This window comes from Talpa europaea, assembly GCF_964194135.1.
Source record: "Talpa europaea genome assembly, chromosome: 2".
In the NCBI taxonomy this organism is placed as follows: domain Eukaryota; kingdom Metazoa; phylum Chordata; class Mammalia; order Eulipotyphla; family Talpidae; genus Talpa; species Talpa europaea.
In genome coordinates, this window is record NC_140068.1 from 61,060,320 (window position 1) to 61,078,522 (window position 18,203).

Below are 18,203 nucleotides of genomic sequence, written 5' to 3' on the forward strand. Positions count from 1 at the left end.
GGGTGAGTAGAAGGTAAAGTCCTGGGGGTTCACACAAGAGACAGGGGCAGTGCCTTAGTTTACACTGCTTTACATACATCCCAGCCTTGTTTGGATGCAAAGCCATAAACACAAAATAAAATCTAATCCAGACTCCTCACCCTGCAGTTGAAAATGTAGCAGCCCACAGAGTAAATAAAGCAAGTTGATGAAGGCAGAGCATGGTGGTGGCAGGGCCAGACTGGAAGGTAGTGTACCAAACCCACTCAAGAATGGCGTCACTGAGTACCAGCCAAATCTTTCACCCACATGATGAGGAGACAGATTTTTTAACCCTAAAAAAATCCCAAGTGTGTTTAAAGTCATAAAAATTCAGCTTCGTCGGCAATCTTCTCCAGGGCTATCTTCCCTTTGTCTTTTTGTCTACCTGTCCCTCTTTCTTTCTGTCTCTCATACCCACTCAGACACAATTTTAGGGGATGGAGATTTCTTGCTGTATCAAGATAAAACCCACATCTTCATGTTTCTCATCAACATATTTCTCAGTCCATGTCTTTGTGTGAGGACTGGGCAACTGGCTTATTTTCTAGAATAATAGGGGGTTCAGAAATCAGAAGATCATCCTCCCCAAAGGAGGAGTTCTGGTCCGTGTTCACGAAATTGGGGATGTCAAACTTCATGAGCCTGTTCAGCTCCTCCTCTGGCCGCCCACTGTTCCTGATGGCTTCCTGGAGGTGGACATCGCTGCTAAGGGCGGTGGTCTGGTGACAAGCCTTGGCCCTGTCCAAGTGTTCCACTTCATTGATGTAGCAGTGAAAGAGAGACCTGGACTCCTCATTGCCCTGGCGAGAAAACACCTTTTCTGGGTCCAGGGGTCTTCCAAAGTCTGACACAAAGCTATTCATTCGGAATCTCTTCTCTGAGGATTCTGCATTGCTGTAAAGAAAAGGAAAATAAGAGCTTGCTTGCATTCCAGCTGATTGACTTGCGGGATTCTGGTTTTCAACATATAGTGCAGGCCAGCATGATCCCCCTGAGCATCTACTGAGTGCAAGTCCCTGCACAGAGCATGCAGACAAGCATCAGAACTGAGAGACAAGGCTTCTGGGCATGTGAGACCCAAAGCAAAATCTCCAGATGAGGGCACTAGGCCAACCTAAGCTGTGGTGTAACCTGATACTTTGCAGCACACACAGGCATTTCTCCAGGGGACCCTTAGTCATTTGCATTAGAATTACTCTTAATGTTTCTGAAAATGCATTCCCCAGAATCTCTGGTGGTAGGGCCCAGGAATCTGTGTTTTCACAGAACTCTCAAGGGTTACTACTCATGTTTAAGTTCAGAACCTGAGACTACAATACTATTTTCCAGAGATGAGTTTAATAGCAGTGAAAATACTGTCATATCCATTTATTTCACTCAGTTCTCCAAACTAATCAGTTCAGTCACTTAGGGCAAGAATGATTACACCCATTGCACAATGTAGACACTAAAGAAAGGAGGCATTGGGTTGCCACTGAAGTCACATGCTAGTTAGTGACAGGAGTGAAATTCAACCCAGGTTCCTAATTCCATGTTTCCCCTTGGGGTGGAAGAAATTAGCAACTCAAAGGTAATAAGTCAGTGAATGAATAAAATAACTCAGTGAGTCCCATAAGAGCCTGAAAGAAAGAACATGGGTAAACTGAATAACCTGCTATCCCATCTACTTTAACCACCATCCTCTGCAGAGTTATATAAACTTGTACTCACTCAGGTACTGATTTTTTAAAGACAAGAATCCAAACATAGTTTCAAATTCAGAGCAGAACCTCACAAAAACTAGGCTGGGAGTCAGAGTTCAATGCCTGTGTAACCTAAGTCCTTTAGCCTCCTGCTCCTCATCAGGATGAAGTGTTGAGGACCAAATGCTTACAGGGCAGGAGGAATGTGGACTCAATTTGCAGGTCTGGGAAATCTGATCACATCTCCTAAACTCCAAATGACCAAGAATCAGCTGGAATTCAGAGGTCAGTGATGCTGGATGCTTTGCGATGTGGCTTGCTAAGGATCCCATCTCTCCCACCATGACCACCTCCGCGACGTCAGACAAGGAGTTTTTCCTCTCAGTAATAGCCTGGTTAACCTATCTCACTGCCCACTGAGCAAATGTGATGTGAAAAATCAACGATTTACATGCAAGTACAACACTCACTAGGTCAGGTATTCAGATTTCAGAGAAAAATCACTTTAGAGAGTCTCTGACAATTTCTGCATTAATGCAAATTTAAGTGGTCTGTCTTCCTGGTAAGTGATTTTCTTCTCCAATTGTCACTTCACTCAGGTTTAAAAAACTCCAGACTACCAGAAAGGGAGGATGGGAAGAGTCCTCACCTACTGTGACCTCATGAACCCCACAATCCAGTCATGTAGGCCTGACTGCCTCCCACCCCCATGCTGTCTGTTTCTGTACCTTTGCTGTGTTCTTCCTTCCATCTCAGAAGCCCTTCTACCTCTTTGTCAAAATAAAATATTTTCTTCACTGTCCCAACTCAAGTGTCCCTGCCTCCATGGAGAGTCTGAGCTCTCCCCAGGGAAGGAATCTGCCCCTCCTCTGAGCCCCTGTGGACTGACATTCTATTATACATGTATCCCTGCCAGCCTCAGGCCAGGGTTCTCTATTTATGGTCCTTTCTCCCTTAAGTACATCTGTGCTGTATTCAGTCACCTCTGCAGCTCTCAAAGGGCCTCAGTCACCAGGCTCTGGGGGAGTGTACACCGCAGCTTTGTCTGCCGGTGGTCCAGGCTCCAATTCCCAGGAGAAGCACCATCACCTGCAGTGTATAGTGCAGTGTGAACTGCTCCCTCCTCCATGCCCCAAAGCACGATTCACGTCTGGCAGACAGACTCTTCTCACATTCATCTGCAGAGAGAAAATACCTGGAATTTTGTGGGATGTTCCCCAAAAGTTCTGCAGATTTATGTAGAACTTTTACAAATGAAGTGCCAGCTGCTGTGCTAAGAGCCTGTGACTGAGAGTTTTAGCCCACGACCATGCTCAGGTTTACCCCACTCATGAAGAGCCTATGGGCACCTGGTGATTCCAGCTGTCATTTCCAGCTAGCTTTTAAAAATGTGTAAGCTGAAGAAAGACCCAGTAAGTGAAAAAGTGCTATGACGTACAACTAGGAGAAAACAGTAATAACCCCTAACATGAATGGAATAATACAGCCTGTGCAGAGAGCTTTGCCTCATGTAACAAACCTGAACAGAGGAACCAGCCAAACCCTTCTGTCTCGTGGCAGTGACTTTTGGTTGCTTTTGTTGTAGCACTGACTTAGCAGGAAGATGTCTGCCTTTCTGGGCAAGGAAGGTTCTACTAACTACCTTGGAGCTGCCTTTGGGAATGTCAGGGCAAGCTGCAGCTATGCACTCAGTAAATACCTCCTATTTAGTGGGGAATTAAAATTAACTTCTGAACAAAGGTAAAGGTATATAAATTGAATCACGTACATTACACAGCAGATTTTCTACCTGTTGATAATCATGGGCACTTTAGAATGGCAGGACGCCCTCACGGAGCACCCGCTCCGTGAAGTTCCTGGGCCTTGATCATAACAAAGAGCTTGAGCACTGACATTTTCCTGCCATCAGTTTTTGGTTGCATTGTCCCTTTCTTTAGTGAGTGCCATAGCCAGGTAAATTGCAATTCGAGGTAACATGTAATTTCCATTTATACAAGATCATGAGCCATCTTGCACTCAGCGCCAAAGGATGGGCATCTGCTCCTAGACAAGGTGGAACACTTAGCCAAGGCTACAAAAGGAGGGAATATGAGGTATATGATGTCTAGAATGGATAATTTTTTTAAAAATACTCAAAAATATTCAACATAAAAATGTGATGCAAGCCTTTTCCATTATGTTCTTTCTGGCAGATTTATGCCAATGGGTCTACAAAGCTTTAACAAGGCAACCTGCAGAGTAAATGGTTCCTAAACTGCTGAGAAAGCAGGAGAAATGATACTTTCATCTTCATTGTCCATGAAGAATCCAGGTTAAGAGACTTTTTTCTCCCCACACACAAAAGCAAATATTCAATGGGAAAAACAATCCCCATTAAAGCTGCTTCTTGGGCCTAAAAGCTTTTAAAAAAGAAAGGTGATGTCAGCTTTATCACAGTCTCTCTCTCCCTTTTCAGTGTTCTCTACTAGTGCTCACTACTCTCTGGTTCTCTTTCACTCCTGGGAATATAAAGAGCATCTTTCCAGTCAGGCTGGTGTGAGAGGAAGTGATGTTCTCTTCTCAGTTGAATAACAGCAAGAGGTTGCAAGAGCTCAATCCTTTCTTGTCCCTGTCATGGAATTCAGGAGGCTGAGTGTGAGAATGAGGGCTGCTACAAGCAGAGAAGCTTCTGTCCACCTCCCACCAACTCTCAGCTAACACATAGTTTAAATAAGAAGTAAACCCGGGTTGTGGTGTATGTTTCTGGTGAAGTCTTTAGGGTTTCCTTACATATCATATCATAACATATGCAAATAACAACACTGTTGCTTCTTCCTTTCCAATTCGGATGCCTATTATTTCCTTTTCTTGCCTAATTGCTCTGGCTGGGATGACCAATACTATGTGAAATAAAGGTGGTGATAGTGGGCATCCTTGCCTTGTCTCTGATCTTAGAAGGAAAGTTTTCACCTTTTCACACTGAGTCTGATATTAGCAGTGGTCCTGTCACACATGGCCTATGTGAGAGTTTTTATTATGAAAGAGTGTTGAGTTTTAACAAATGTTTTTTTCTGTGGCTATTTTAGTCTTTATTTTTTTTAAAGATTTATTTATTTATGCATATAAGAACTGGGGTACAGGCCAGAGGTGCAGGGCAGGGGGTGAGAGGATTCATCAGAGACACAGTGGGGAACAGAACAGGCAGACTGACTGAAATACATTGCTGAGGAGAGCAGTGGGCAAGACAGGAGAGGTCTGCTGCACCATGTGGGTAGCTCCCTGGCCAGCTGGGGTTTAAACTCTCGTACTGCAGAGGCTGTGGCCAGCTTCACAGTGCTGTGCTTACCCCTTGCACCACCAGGGAGGCCTATTTTATCCTTCATTTGTTAATGTGATATATCATATTAATTGATTTGTGGATGCTGAACCATCCTTGTATCCCTGGAACAAATCCCCCTTGATCAGACTGTATGATCCTTTTAATGAATTGTTAAATTCCATTTGCTGGTACTCTTTGTACTAGCATAGATTTTAACATCAATGTCATCTATGTTTATTAGATAAATAGGCCTATAGTTTTCTTTTCTTGAGGCATCCTTGCTGGTTTTGGTATCAGGATAATTAATGCTAAGTTCATAAAATGAAAGGTTCTTTGCTCTTCTATTTTTGGGAAGAGTTTGAGAAGGAGAAGGATTAGTATTAATCCTTAATTCATATTTGATAGAATATTAACTGAAGCTGTCTCTTTCTGGACATGTGTTTGTTGGGAGACTTTTGATTACTGACTCAATTTCCTCACTAGTAATTGGTCTGTTTAGATTTTCTATTTGTTCCTGATTCAGTTTTGGTAGGTTGTAGATTTCCAGGAATTTAACCATTTTTCCATAGCTGTCCAATTCATTGGCATAAAGTTGTCCATAGTAGTCTCTATCATCCTTTGTATTTCTGTGGTATGAGTTGTAACATATCCTCTTTCATTTCTCATTTAATATATTTCAGTCCTCTCTCTTTTGGGGGGTGGGGGAGGGATGGGTGAGTTTATTTAAAGATTTGTCCACTTTGTTTATCTTTTCAAAGAAACAGCTTTTAATTTAATGATCTTTGCTATTGTCTTTTAAATCTCTATTTCACTTATTTTCATGCTGACCTTTTCATTTTCTCCTTTCTACTATGGATTTGTTTTTCTTTTTCTGGTTCCTGGAGGTATAAAATTATGTTGTTTATACGAGAGCCTTCATGTTTCTTGGGATAGGCATTTATTGCTATGAACGTCCCTCTTAGAAATGTTTTTGCTTATCTCATAAATTTTGCATATTATATTTCTACCTTTATTTGTGTCAAGGTATTTTTTTATTTCCCTTCTGTCTCAGTATTTAAGACTCCTTCAGGCTGGCTGTGACCCTCCATATCCGCAGAATTCCTGGGTTCCAGTCACTGACCCCTTCAAATCTAGGGTGGTAACTGCTCCTCAGGATTGCTAGTCGTGGGGTCCTGTACTGTTCTGTGGGGTTCCCTCCTCCCAACCAAACTTATGATGTGTCCCAAATCAAAAGTTCTTTTAACTTCCTAAAATGAGTGTATTATTTGTTGCCTGCTGGGTCTTGAATACTAAGGTATTCAACATGTTAATTTTATCCTCTCCCCCCACTTTTTTTTTGAAGAGTTAGAGTAAAAAAAAAATCCTCCCAAACTTTTTTTCTGAGATTTTTATAAGCCACACTAAGTGGATACCTTCTGATATTACTGAACATTCTTCAAGCACCCATGTAATTACTTCCTCTGTAAGTCCAAGAATACATGGAAGAAAACATAGGCAATAAGCTCCTTGACGTTGGCCTTAGAGATGTCTTTGGGAGTTCTACCCCAAAGCCAAAGGAAACAAAGGAAAAAAATCAAGTGGAACTAAGTCAAACTAGAAAGCTTCTGCACAACAAAAGAAACTATTAAGCAAAACAACCATACATCATGCTGAATGGAAGATGATATTTGCACATTTCACATTTGACATGGGGTTAATGTCCAAAATACAAAGCACTCATAAAGCTCAATACAAAACAAATAACCCAATTATAAAACAGACAGAGGATGTGAATAGACACTTATCCAAAGAAGATATACAGATAGCACACAGATAGCACACAGATATACAGATAGCACAAAGATAGCACCTTAACATTAAGGTGTTCATCATCTCTTATTAAGACTTGAACATGTGAATGAACTAAATAAAACAGAAGTTTCAGACTATAAGACCAAGTTATTGGTTACTAGAAGGAAAGAGATAAGGAGGATTTGTAAATCAGATAAAAGGGGTCAATTGTAAGGTCACAGATAAAATTGAATTTTTGGTAAACTTAATGTGGTATATACAGATACTGGAAATAATGCACTCTGAAACTTGAATAATGCAATGTCACTTAAATAAAAATAATTTTTTAGAAACTAATTTTTTATCCTACTTTTTTGTCTTTTTATTCTGTTTTTAGTCAGGTGATCATCTAAACTCTTTTGGAATAAGGAGAAAATACATACTAATTAATAAATATTTCAATATAAAAATTTGGTCTAAGTAAGTCAGCGTTAAATTAAGACAATAGAAAAGAAGAAACCGTGGATCAAAAAGGTGCACTTGAAGAAGCCCCAAAGGCTGAGTGCTAGGAGGAAGGCACAGCCCACTGCACAGGCCCCTGGGAACATAACCCGCTCCTTCTCTCCACTCCCTGGCTGAAGACTTGGTCCTGGATATGACAGCTATCTCCATTTTCTGTTCCTTCAATTCCCCATGGGGCTTGACAGGCATTTAGGAAAGGCCCAAACTTACTCTTGGTGTGGGGCTCCTGTCTTGGTCAGCAAGGTCAGCACAAAAAACATGAAAATCACGAAGACTGCGAGACCAACCCAAAATCCAATCACAATGGAATCTGCAAGACAATACAGGGATTAGTATTCCCTGGCAGATGAAATCTTGAACATTCAAGGAATCTGACCTTTTTGATACATGAAACTAGAAAGGAAATCAACAATCTGATGAGATATCCTGACCCTTCAGTCAACTGGAAATAGATAAGATGTAGGCGATATGGGTAAGGGCAGGTTCTGTGTCACGTCTGGGTTTCTGTCTCAGGCAACACTATGAGAATTCACCCCTCATAGTTTCTATACCCCAGTGAATGAGCCTACGACAGAATGTAGACCATCGAGGTCCCCAAGATTCCACCAAAGTTTAAAAGTACTACGGTATAAAATTTAAAATGATTCTGATTCAAGACAACTAAACTTTGTATTTTCACTGATATCCATGCTGGAATAAATCAGGTCCTCATTACTTTCTGCAGAAAACATACAAATGATTTCCAGAGTGTCCCCCATCTTCTATATATCCCTGTGTTTCACCTCTGTTTAATCCTGCTTTATCACAGCTCTGAAAATACTGCTCTTTTATGAAAAACTCTTCAACAAAACAGAGTTGACCTTTTCCATTTCAGAAGAGATTTCACATGTAAAGCACTTTATATACTGTCTGGCATCTAAGAAGAAGGCATTCCACATTTGCTGGCTATTGCTGATAATACTGTTATTATCATTTCCCCCGAAATTACCCTTACTTTAAAACCCATACTTCCAATTGGACTCGGGAACATAGTGTCCCTGCGTTTAGCTTCACGCTGAGCCATAGTTTCCTAATTCCCATGCTCATACCTTTACCTGGCTGGCACAACTTCACCCAAGCTAGACTAATGACAGTCCATCCACCTCTCAAAGCCCATTCCTTAACCATCACCTTTTCAAAGCCTGGGCCAATCCCCCAACTGATATGCTCTCTTCCTCCTTTGAGGCCCCTGATAGCTTTTGTCTGTGCTTCCTCCCTGGGTCCTTCATTGATTCCAGCTTGGGTAACAGTCATGAGTTTTTGGGGAACTGGAATGAAACTGGATTTTCTACAGAACCTGCTACATAACACAACAGGGTATCAAATCTAGGAAATGCAACAGAGTTGCATTATTAATTATTTTAACTTTGCTGACCAAGTCTAAGAAGTTAACATTTGTGGAAATACTGCAGGATGCTTAACAATTTTTAACAATTGGACCTTATACATTAAGCGTGTTTAAGAACAAAGCCTTATTCTAATTAATTTATGTATACATAGAAATTTTTCTAAAGTTAAGAAATACAATCAGCAATTTACCCTGTATAAGTCATCTATTCTTTTTACATCACCTTTAGCAATATTGCCTAAAGGTGAACAACTGCTGTTTAATGTTTGATCAGTACTCTGGATGAAAAATTATTGGATCTTTCCTGGGGTTAAGAGTACTAAAGAAGTAGAAATTGTGGAATTTGCCTTATAAGAAAGTGGAAGCCAGGCCTAAAAAGATTATAAGGACAAAGGCCGAAATTACATGTACACAAGCAAACTAACAATTTAACAAAAACATCTCAATTGTGGGGGCACAGACTGTGAAGCACCATTGTGCAGGTAAGTGAGAGTTCAGCAAACTGCCTGCATAGCAAAAGCAAATTATAAAATGAGACACGGTGTTATATGTAAGTGCTCAATTGGGAATTTAATTTAGCAATGTTGATTTATATTTTTCAAATCCGTTTATAAGAAGGGTTTTTTTCACATGGATAGCTTTTACACTGCACATGGTGTTTGGATTCCCATCAGCCTTTATTGCCTAGCCCAGGGTGGGTAGAGGTGTAGAAGAGTTACTGTAACAGGGTGGTCCCCTGAAAAACGGTAAGTTCCAGGTACCTGGCCCAACCCAAAGGAGCGTGGAGCTAAGGAGAAGAAAAGAAGCTGCAGAGGAGACTGAGAAGGGAGGAAGCAGGATGGAGAGACAGAAGGAGACCTGGAGGAGGCACATGGAGCAGGGAGACACATGAATAAACTGCACTTGCCTTTTGGTTGTGGACTGGTTGACACAGATGTGGGTGAGAGACCCATGTGGAGGTGACAATGGCAGCTTTTACTTTGATTTTGATTTTTCTCTTTTCCTTCCAGACTTGTATGGTTGTTTCTGATCCTTTTCTGTGGGTCCCCACTGGAAGGTGCTTTAGACTTGTGGCAGGCTTTGGGGCCTTGCTCTGGGCCAATCATGCTTGGGTGGACTTTTACCCATGAGGGGATTTATTTGTAACTTTGGGTGCTTCATTTAGAAACTATATTCTTTGTCTTTTCTGTATTGTTTACTAATTGTATTAAAGTCCCTTTCCATTAAAGTCTTATATGTTTTGTGTTGATGCTGCGGATGGCAGAACCTATTTAGAGCAGGCAGGTTTGGGGGCTCTGGGGTGCCCCTCTCCCACCCTGTAACAGTACCTCTATCACAGTGCACCCTTCTAGGCTAAAAGCAGCAATAATGTGGGGCATGGGAGGGAGGGCTGCAGTCCTCAGATACAAAGCAGGATGGGGTGGAGAAGGGTCATGATTTGAACTTGATAACCCCTATGATCCAACAGCATTTCCAATTATTTCCTTGATAATGAGGTAACTACATTTCCCATTACAATTTGCTTTAAATAGGTCTGCTTATTATTTTTTTTTTAGAGGAATAGTCTTTCTTTTATTTATTTATATATTTATTTTTGTGTGGGACCCTCGCCGGTGGCCAGGGATGGAACTGGCGCTGCAGAGACTGCGGGGCAGCCTCACAACCCAGCGCCCAACCGCTGCACCACCAGGGGAGGCCCTAAATAGGTCTGCTTATTCATGTTACTCTTCAGATAAAATTCTACTTCCTCAAATGAATCCTACTAATGTTCCTCTATCTCATCTTCTGCCAGATGATCTGACCCCAGGACAATTACCCTCACCTTTTGGGAAACCTCTCCGGCCCCTTACAGGCAACATCAGAGATCCCCATCTCATTCCAGGAATATTCAAACTATCTGGAAGTTTTATTTAATGCCAGTGCCATGTGTACAGGCATTGCAATAAAATGGTAAAAGCAGAATCCATTGTCTTCTCCCAAGCTCCCTTTTCTGGGAAGAAGTCAAAATGGAGGTTTATTACTCATGCCATTTGTGGCAACATGGGCAGAGCTGGAAGGGATTATGCTAAGCAAAGTAAGCCAGAAAGAGAAAAGTAAATACTGGATTGCATCATGTGTACATGGAATATAGGGAAAACAGACAAAGACAAATCTTAAAACCAACCCTTGAAAACTGACCACAGAACTGAGGCATCCGGAGGTGGAAGGGGAGGGGAGAGCACAAGGTGGGGAGGGAGCACAACAGACTGTAGTGGAGGATTATGGGTGCTTTGGAGCTGGGAGCACTGTAGTGACTGCACTGTGGTGGAAATACTGCATGTTTTTTCTCTAGTATGATTTTTTTTCTCCATTCATTATCTTTTTCACACTAGGGTAGGACTAGAGAAACTATCCTATCTCAGAACCTTTCCCCTGCATCTCGAAAGTATAAATCATAATCTTTCCATCTCATAGCTGTATCTAAAACAATGGCTAATACCTAAAAAGAGAGCGCTCAGGACACCAAAGCCAGCATTGTCCTCACACTACCTCTGGCAGGTTTGGGGGTTCTGGGGTGCCCCTCTCCCTGCCCTGTACCAGTACCTTTATCATAGCGCACCCTTCTAGGCTACAAGCCGCAATAATGTGGGGCACAGGAGGGAAGGCTTAAGGACCTTTGGTCCTTAAGATGTTTAGGGTCAGTTTCATGCTATGAAGTCCTGGCATACGTGTCCCTATGTGCCCCAATGACGTGTCTTGCTCCAAGTCTTCACTAGCTCTAGCTCTCTGACTTTGATGGCACAGTTTCTTGCTAACTCATCCATAAATGCATTATCTGCATGCTTCCTATGCAAAACTCATCCATAAATGCATTATCTGCATGCTTCCTATGCAAAAAGCATGGAAGGTGGCCACCACTGATGGCTCAGAATAACAATGCTCCTTCAGTGTCTCCCCAGTACAGCAGCCAGTACGGTCCTGCTATAATGTAAAGAGAGGTCATTCATTGACTCATAGACTTCTGCTTCTCTAGTATCAAGTATGTCACCCTGCCAAGCCCTTCATAAATGTCCTATTCCTCTCCTTTCCTTTATAACAAAATTCTTGAGAGATTTGTCAATGCCTACTGTATTCATTTACTCTCCTCCCATTTTTTTTTCTTGAACAAACTCCATTAGCCTTTCACTCCCACCATGCCACCAAAGACTGCTTTTAAAATCACTACAAGTAACTTCCACATTGTAAAGCCGGTAGTCAAGTCTCAGTCCTTGACTGACTTGATCCCAGAGCAACATTTGACACAGAAGATTGTTTCATATTTGAAACCCTTTATACACTTGGTTTCCAGGAAACCACAATTGCCAGCATTTTCTCCTACCTTACTATATGTTCAATTCAAGTTCCTTTCCAGCTTTCTTCTCAACACCTCCAAACTCTAACTTCCAGCATGCCACAGGGCTCAGTTCTTAGACCTCTTCTGTTTTTTTTTTTTTACTCTACAATTATTTATCCTGCTTCTAGAGTTTGAATACCATTTATATGCATACGATTCTCAAATTTGTACCTTCACTGGATACTTTTCCCCCTATTTCCTCTTGGATGTCTAACAGATCTCAATTTAACAAGCCCTGAGATCCTGGTGTTTCCTGCTTCTTCCACAATTTTCCCCATCTCAGTCAATGGCAAATTTTCCAGAGCCAACTGCTCAGGTCACAAATCTTCAAGTCATCTTCCCTCTTCTCTTTCTCTTACAATCCACTGCCAACCCATTAACAACTCCTATCAGATTTATCTCCCCAAAATTATTTAGTATGTAATTTTTACCACTCCACTGTCCTCACCATGATCTAAGTCATCATTATTAGTTTCCTAGCCTATTGCAAAATCTCTACTTCTAATCTCATCCCTTTCCTGCCCCAGCTGCAGAGTGGTTCTGTTAAAGCCTAAGCCAGATCCCACTCCTCTGTTCCAAATCATTAAATGACATCTCAGAGGAAAAGGCAAAGTCTTAGCATGATCTCTAAGGTGCTGACACCTTCTGCTCCATTACCTGACTTCACTTCCTGCTCTCATTCACTTGCCTGGAGCCACATTAGCCTCTTTCTTGTTCCTTGTATGGTGCATTTCACTATTGCCACGGAGTATCTTCTAGAATGCTCTTTCCCAAATGTCTTATAGCTCCATCTCTCACTTCCTTCAAGTCTCTTCTCAAATGTCTCTTTAGTAAAGTCTTCCACAGCAACTCTATACCTTTACCTCCAAATTCCATAAGCTTGTTTATTTATTTAGCCCTCTGGCTTTGTTTATATATTTATTGTTTGGCTTTCCACTAGAATTCAAGCCCTATAAAAGGACCGGCTTTGTCTTTTCTGTGCACTGTAACATCTCCAGGGCATGAAACAGTGCTACACATGACAGGTGCTCAATAAATATGTGAAGGGAGAAAGGAAAGAAGGACGAATTTCCATTCTGCTGGTACCAAATGCATGTCAGATAAATACCAAGTCCTGATACATTATTAGGCTTGATATTGTTATAGGACAGGGAGAGGGGCAGCCCAAACCCCGCAAACCTGCCTATTCTAAATGGGTTCTGCCATCCGCCGCATCAACACAAAACATATGAGACTTTAATGGGAAGGAACTTTAATTAGGAAACAATACAGGTAAGGCAAAGAGTCTAATTTCTAAATCAAGAACCCAAAGTTACCCATCCCCTCGTGGGTAAAACTCCATCCAAATGGGACTGGCCCAGAGAAAGGCCCCAAAGCCTGCCACAAGTCTAAAGCATCTTCCAGTGGGGACCCACAGAAAAGGGTCAGAAACAACCAGACAAGCCCGGAAGGAAAAGAGCAAAATCAACATCAAGATAAAAGCTGCCATTGTCACCTCCCCATGGGTCTCACCCACATCTGTGTCACCCAGTCCACGACCAAAAGACAAGCGCAGTTTCTTCACGTGTCTCTAGGCTCCATCCTGCTTCCTTCCTCAGTCTCCTCGCTCCATCCAGCTTCTCCTCTTCCTGCTCAGCTCCACCCTTCCTTGGGTGGGGCAGGGAACCTGGAACCTCCCCCTTTCCTGGGGTCCACCCTGTTACAATATCAGATTCAAAACTGAGGACAAAACAAGAAACAAGATTAACAATAACAATAAGAGGTTACTTCTCAGATGAAAGGCCCTTTGAAGGTTGGGATCATGATTTCAGCAGGTAGAAAAACTTTATCTAACTAAAAATGTTTGCTATTGCTGACAGGCATGAGCCATTATGAGTAAAACAAAGGAAGACAGCTGGCAGGATCACTGCTGTCCTTAATAAGAGCTTCCTCTTGAAATGTCTCACTTCTATTTCTTAGGACTGTACCTAACTGGCTTTGAATTTTTCTTGGCAAAACAAGGAGACACACTTGAAGGTGAAAAATCACTTAATTTTAAAATAGAAGACTATATCAATGTGTACAGTAAAATATCTAACTTAGTCTTTTCATTTTCCTGTGTGGCTGGGATTTTGGGGTTTGTTTTTTGTTCTTTTCTGTGTCTTGTATGTTGTCAGGTTTCTAAAACTAAGGTTCTTTACTTTAATCAGATTTCTTACATCAGAACAGTAAAGACTCACTCAAACATCTTTGGGGTTTTTCCTAATGTGAATGTTAAAACCTTCTCCTTATTAATAGTATAATAAGTATGTGTAATGTGTCACACTTCTGCCTACATTTGGGGGAATTTTTCCCAGCTATAGTAATTTTAGATTTTCAATTGTTTCTGGAAATGAAACATCCAAAGCCAATCTGTCTTCTCTTAATCTTAAACTAAGGAAAAGAGATAAGAATAACCTGACGAAAAAATAAAAATGTTTATCACCAAACTACAGATGCCCCTGTTACAGGGAAATAGATGGCAATGTGCCCAGTCATTTTGATTTTCACTAAAATTCTTAAATGTAATTGTCCTTTTATAAACATTATCCCAGAAAAACAATATATTAAAGCATTAAAGTGAATTAAAGGGGTGAGTTCACCCCTTGACAGCCACAGTCTCCTACCAGATAATCAAAGAAAGAACATGGGGTTCCATGTGCTTTTCTTATTGCCATAAAAAAACTGTGGCACGGACATCAATAAAGGAATGAGTGAAGGCATTTAATTGCTGTTATCCACTTTGGGATAATGAAAGGTATGTAAAGGTATTATTCTTTAATGAATTTTTTAAGGAACAAAAACTGTAAAACCTCAAGGAACTGAGTAACTCCAAAGGCTTTCACAGCCCTGAGGGAAGAACAGCCGGAGCATCACTGCCGCCCCTCTGACTGCCCAGCCTGACCCCCCACCTTGGCCACAAGCAAACAGTGGTGTTGGCCCCTCAGGAACCACGCATAAGATCAGGTATCTTGAGGTCCTTTCAGCAACAGGTAAAAGGGTAAAAAGCTAAACTGAGTAGTTAGCTAGAACAGGATGTTAACCAAGACGAGACTAGAGATTTCAGAGCTTCCCTCCTCCCATTGACTCATCAAATACACAGCTTGCACTTGGAGCGGTTCTCTCTGGAGGCTCATGTATGAGCTGAGTAACTCCTACACAGGAAGCAAAGGGGAAATCTACATGTCAAAATAGGTAGGAGGCCTTCCTGGTGGCTCAAGGGGTTAAGTCGTAGCTAAGCCACATGGCGCAACAGACCCCTCCTGTCTTGCCCAATGCTCCCCTCAGCAGTGTATTTCGTCAGTCTGCCTGTTCTGTTCCCCACTCTGTCCCTGGTGAATCCTCTCACCCCCCTCCACTCCCACACCTCTGGCCTATGCTCCAGATGTTGTATGCATAAATAAATAAATCTTTAAACAAAAAACAACAACAACAAAATGGGTAGGAAAGGCTGAGACACAAACCCCTCTCTCAGCACAGCACCTCACAATCAGGAGAAAACCCCCAAAATGCACCTTCTCCCTGAGGAGCTAAGGGTTTGGAGCACACATCTAGAGCCCTGATTTTTAAGACTCACCAGAGAGATGGCCCCAAAACATCTAATTCTGAAAGTCAACAGGGCTCATGTCCATGAGAACCCGCTGGCCATAGAGAGCAAAGAAGTTCTTAATGGGCTTAAAAGTCCTCACAGTAGCTAACTCTCAGGACCCACTCCAGAGGGAGCCAGCAAAGCACCCTTCTATCTTACCCGGAAAGTGGTTGCTCTACATAATTTAAAAGGTCACACTGGGGCCTCCCTGGTGGCACAAGGGGTTAAGCACCGCACTATGAAGCAATCCTCAGCCTCTGCAGCATGAGTTTGATCCCTGGCCAGCCAGAGAAAACCCACATGGCGAGGCAGACCTCTCCTGTCTTGCCCGCTGCTCCTCTCAGCAGTGTATTTCATCAGTCAGTCTGCCTGTTCTGTTCCCTGCTCTGTCTCTGGTGAATCCTCTCACCCCCCACATCTCTGGCCTGTACCCCAGTTCTTATATGCATAAATAAATAAATCTTTTAAAAAATTAAAATAAAAAAAATAAAAGGTCACACTGAAGGAAATTCTAAAGGATAATCTTCAATTGTAGCAAAAAGGGAAATAATGGGGAAGGACTGAAAGTGGTGCACATGTGTGTGACTCTAAATGAATGGTGACTCTGTAAAACGAAAAAAGAAAGTGTGATGTCTGTAGATCTATCTATACATATATATGTACAGACACACAAAATTATTACTATTCCATTTTTAAAAAGAAAGAAGTCCTGCTATTTGAGACAACATAAATGTACTTATAGGGTTTTGTGCTAAGTGAAATAAGTCAGGCAGAGAAAGACAAATACTTCATGGTATCATGTATATGTGAAATCTAAAAGAAAAGTCAGACTTATAGAGACAAAGAGTTGAAAAGTGGTTGACAGGTTGGCAGGAATTAGCATTGTAGGGGAGAGGGAAAAACAGAATATGACAAAAAGCTATTAACTTTCAGTTATAAGATGAATCATGTTTAAGGACCTAATGTTAATACTATATTACATAATTGAAACTTTACAAGAGTAGAATTTAAGTGTTCTCATCAAACAAAGTAAAGATAAATTGTGAAGCAATGACTGCAAATTAACCCACTGGGAATCCTTTCAGAGTGTATTAATATATCACATTATCACATTGTAATATAATTATAAATACATTACAATTTATAATTATATATGAATAAAGCTGGAAAAAATAGAAAGTCTTTCTTGCAAGGGAGCAGCAAGTAGGTGTGAGAGTTCAAGAACACAAAGACAGATCAGAGTGGCAGGGACCCAGAAATAGTGTAGTATCAAAAGTACTGCCTTTGCTATACTAAACCGCTTATGTCATCTCTCCTATATTTCCTGATATGTCCCATTAATCTGGAACTGATAAGAACCTAAATTTTTCTAATGCTGTAGATATTTATTCTGAAACAAACATCTCTGCAATTTTTATGGGGTAACCACAAGAAGACATGGGAGTGGGTGGCAGGTCCTGCTCATTATGTCAACTCCACATAAAACAACAAAGACGCTTCACATCAGCCAGTCAGCATTCAGCTAAGACCTGGATTGTACAGCAAATTCTCATAGATTGACCCTTTTTGCTCTGTGCTGGATCTTAATTACTCCAGTAACATGAAACACTATTCATGCCTACAACAGAGTTAGGATTGATTGCAATCTGGTCTCTGACATTATAAACACACACATCATAGACAGCTCTCCACAGCTCTGGGAAACCCAGGGAGGCACAGACTATGTGCTACAAAAAAAAAAAAATAATAGTAATTGTTCCATATTCTACTTTTAGACACATTTTTGATAGTCAAAATGTTCACAGTTTAGGAGAACTGGAATTGTTAAGGCTTGAAAAAAGTATCAAACTGAAAATGGCATTGATTCATATTCTCCCATTTTAACCTTTAAAGTTCATCATTACTCAGAATCACCAAGGCCCTTGGGTAATATCATTCCTGACCAAGCAGTCAGAGTTTTGAGAGGGTATTTTCTGGGGTTTTGGGGTTAGGAAACAGGGTTCTGTAAAAGAATTGAAGAGTCAGGAAAGGTAATCACTACAGATTTCACAGGTTACGGAAAATACGCATCATGCTTAAAAGAGGAATTATACGAGACTTACATTTATGAGCTTTCAGTCCTTCAAAGGAAACTGGTCCAATTTCATAATATTCATATTCCCAGGTGTAATCAGAATTAGGTGCAGATTGCTGAGATGTTCTGTTAGAAAGTAGCCTCTGGGCAGACATCTCCATTCTGCACAATGGAAGAAAAGCACGTTCAGGGCTGGTTAATTCATCCACAATTACACATTATTCTAAATGTTCCTGCACATTCAAGAGTCCAGCAGGAGAAGTCCTCCAGACTCGAACACTAGGTTGGGAAAAAGCTGTCACCAAGGCCTGAGTCTCATACCATGTGGTTATTAACTCTGTGCTAGAATGGAAGATTTTGAAATCAATCACTTTTCTGTTGCTGTTGTTGCCCCTCAGAACCTAATCCACTGTCTAACTCATAACCTATTTTTAATAACAAAGTTATTAATCTCTGAGCTCACAACTTC

The 18,203-nt window shown here is 41.2% G+C and overlaps 1 protein-coding gene across 1 annotated transcript; it reads right to left on the reverse strand.

Moving 5' to 3' along the window:
* Positions 1-521: 521 nt before the first annotated feature.
* On the reverse strand, positions 522-17,895 carry MRAP2 (melanocortin 2 receptor accessory protein 2; the record flags this gene model as incomplete). Its single annotated transcript, XM_084227715.1, has 3 exons — positions 522-915; positions 7,504-7,603; positions 17,763-17,895. 3 exons carry the CDS (start codon positions 17,893-17,895, stop codon positions 522-524), a joined length of 627 nt encoding a protein of 208 aa, XP_084083841.1.
* Between the last annotated feature and the right edge of the window lie 308 nt (positions 17,896-18,203).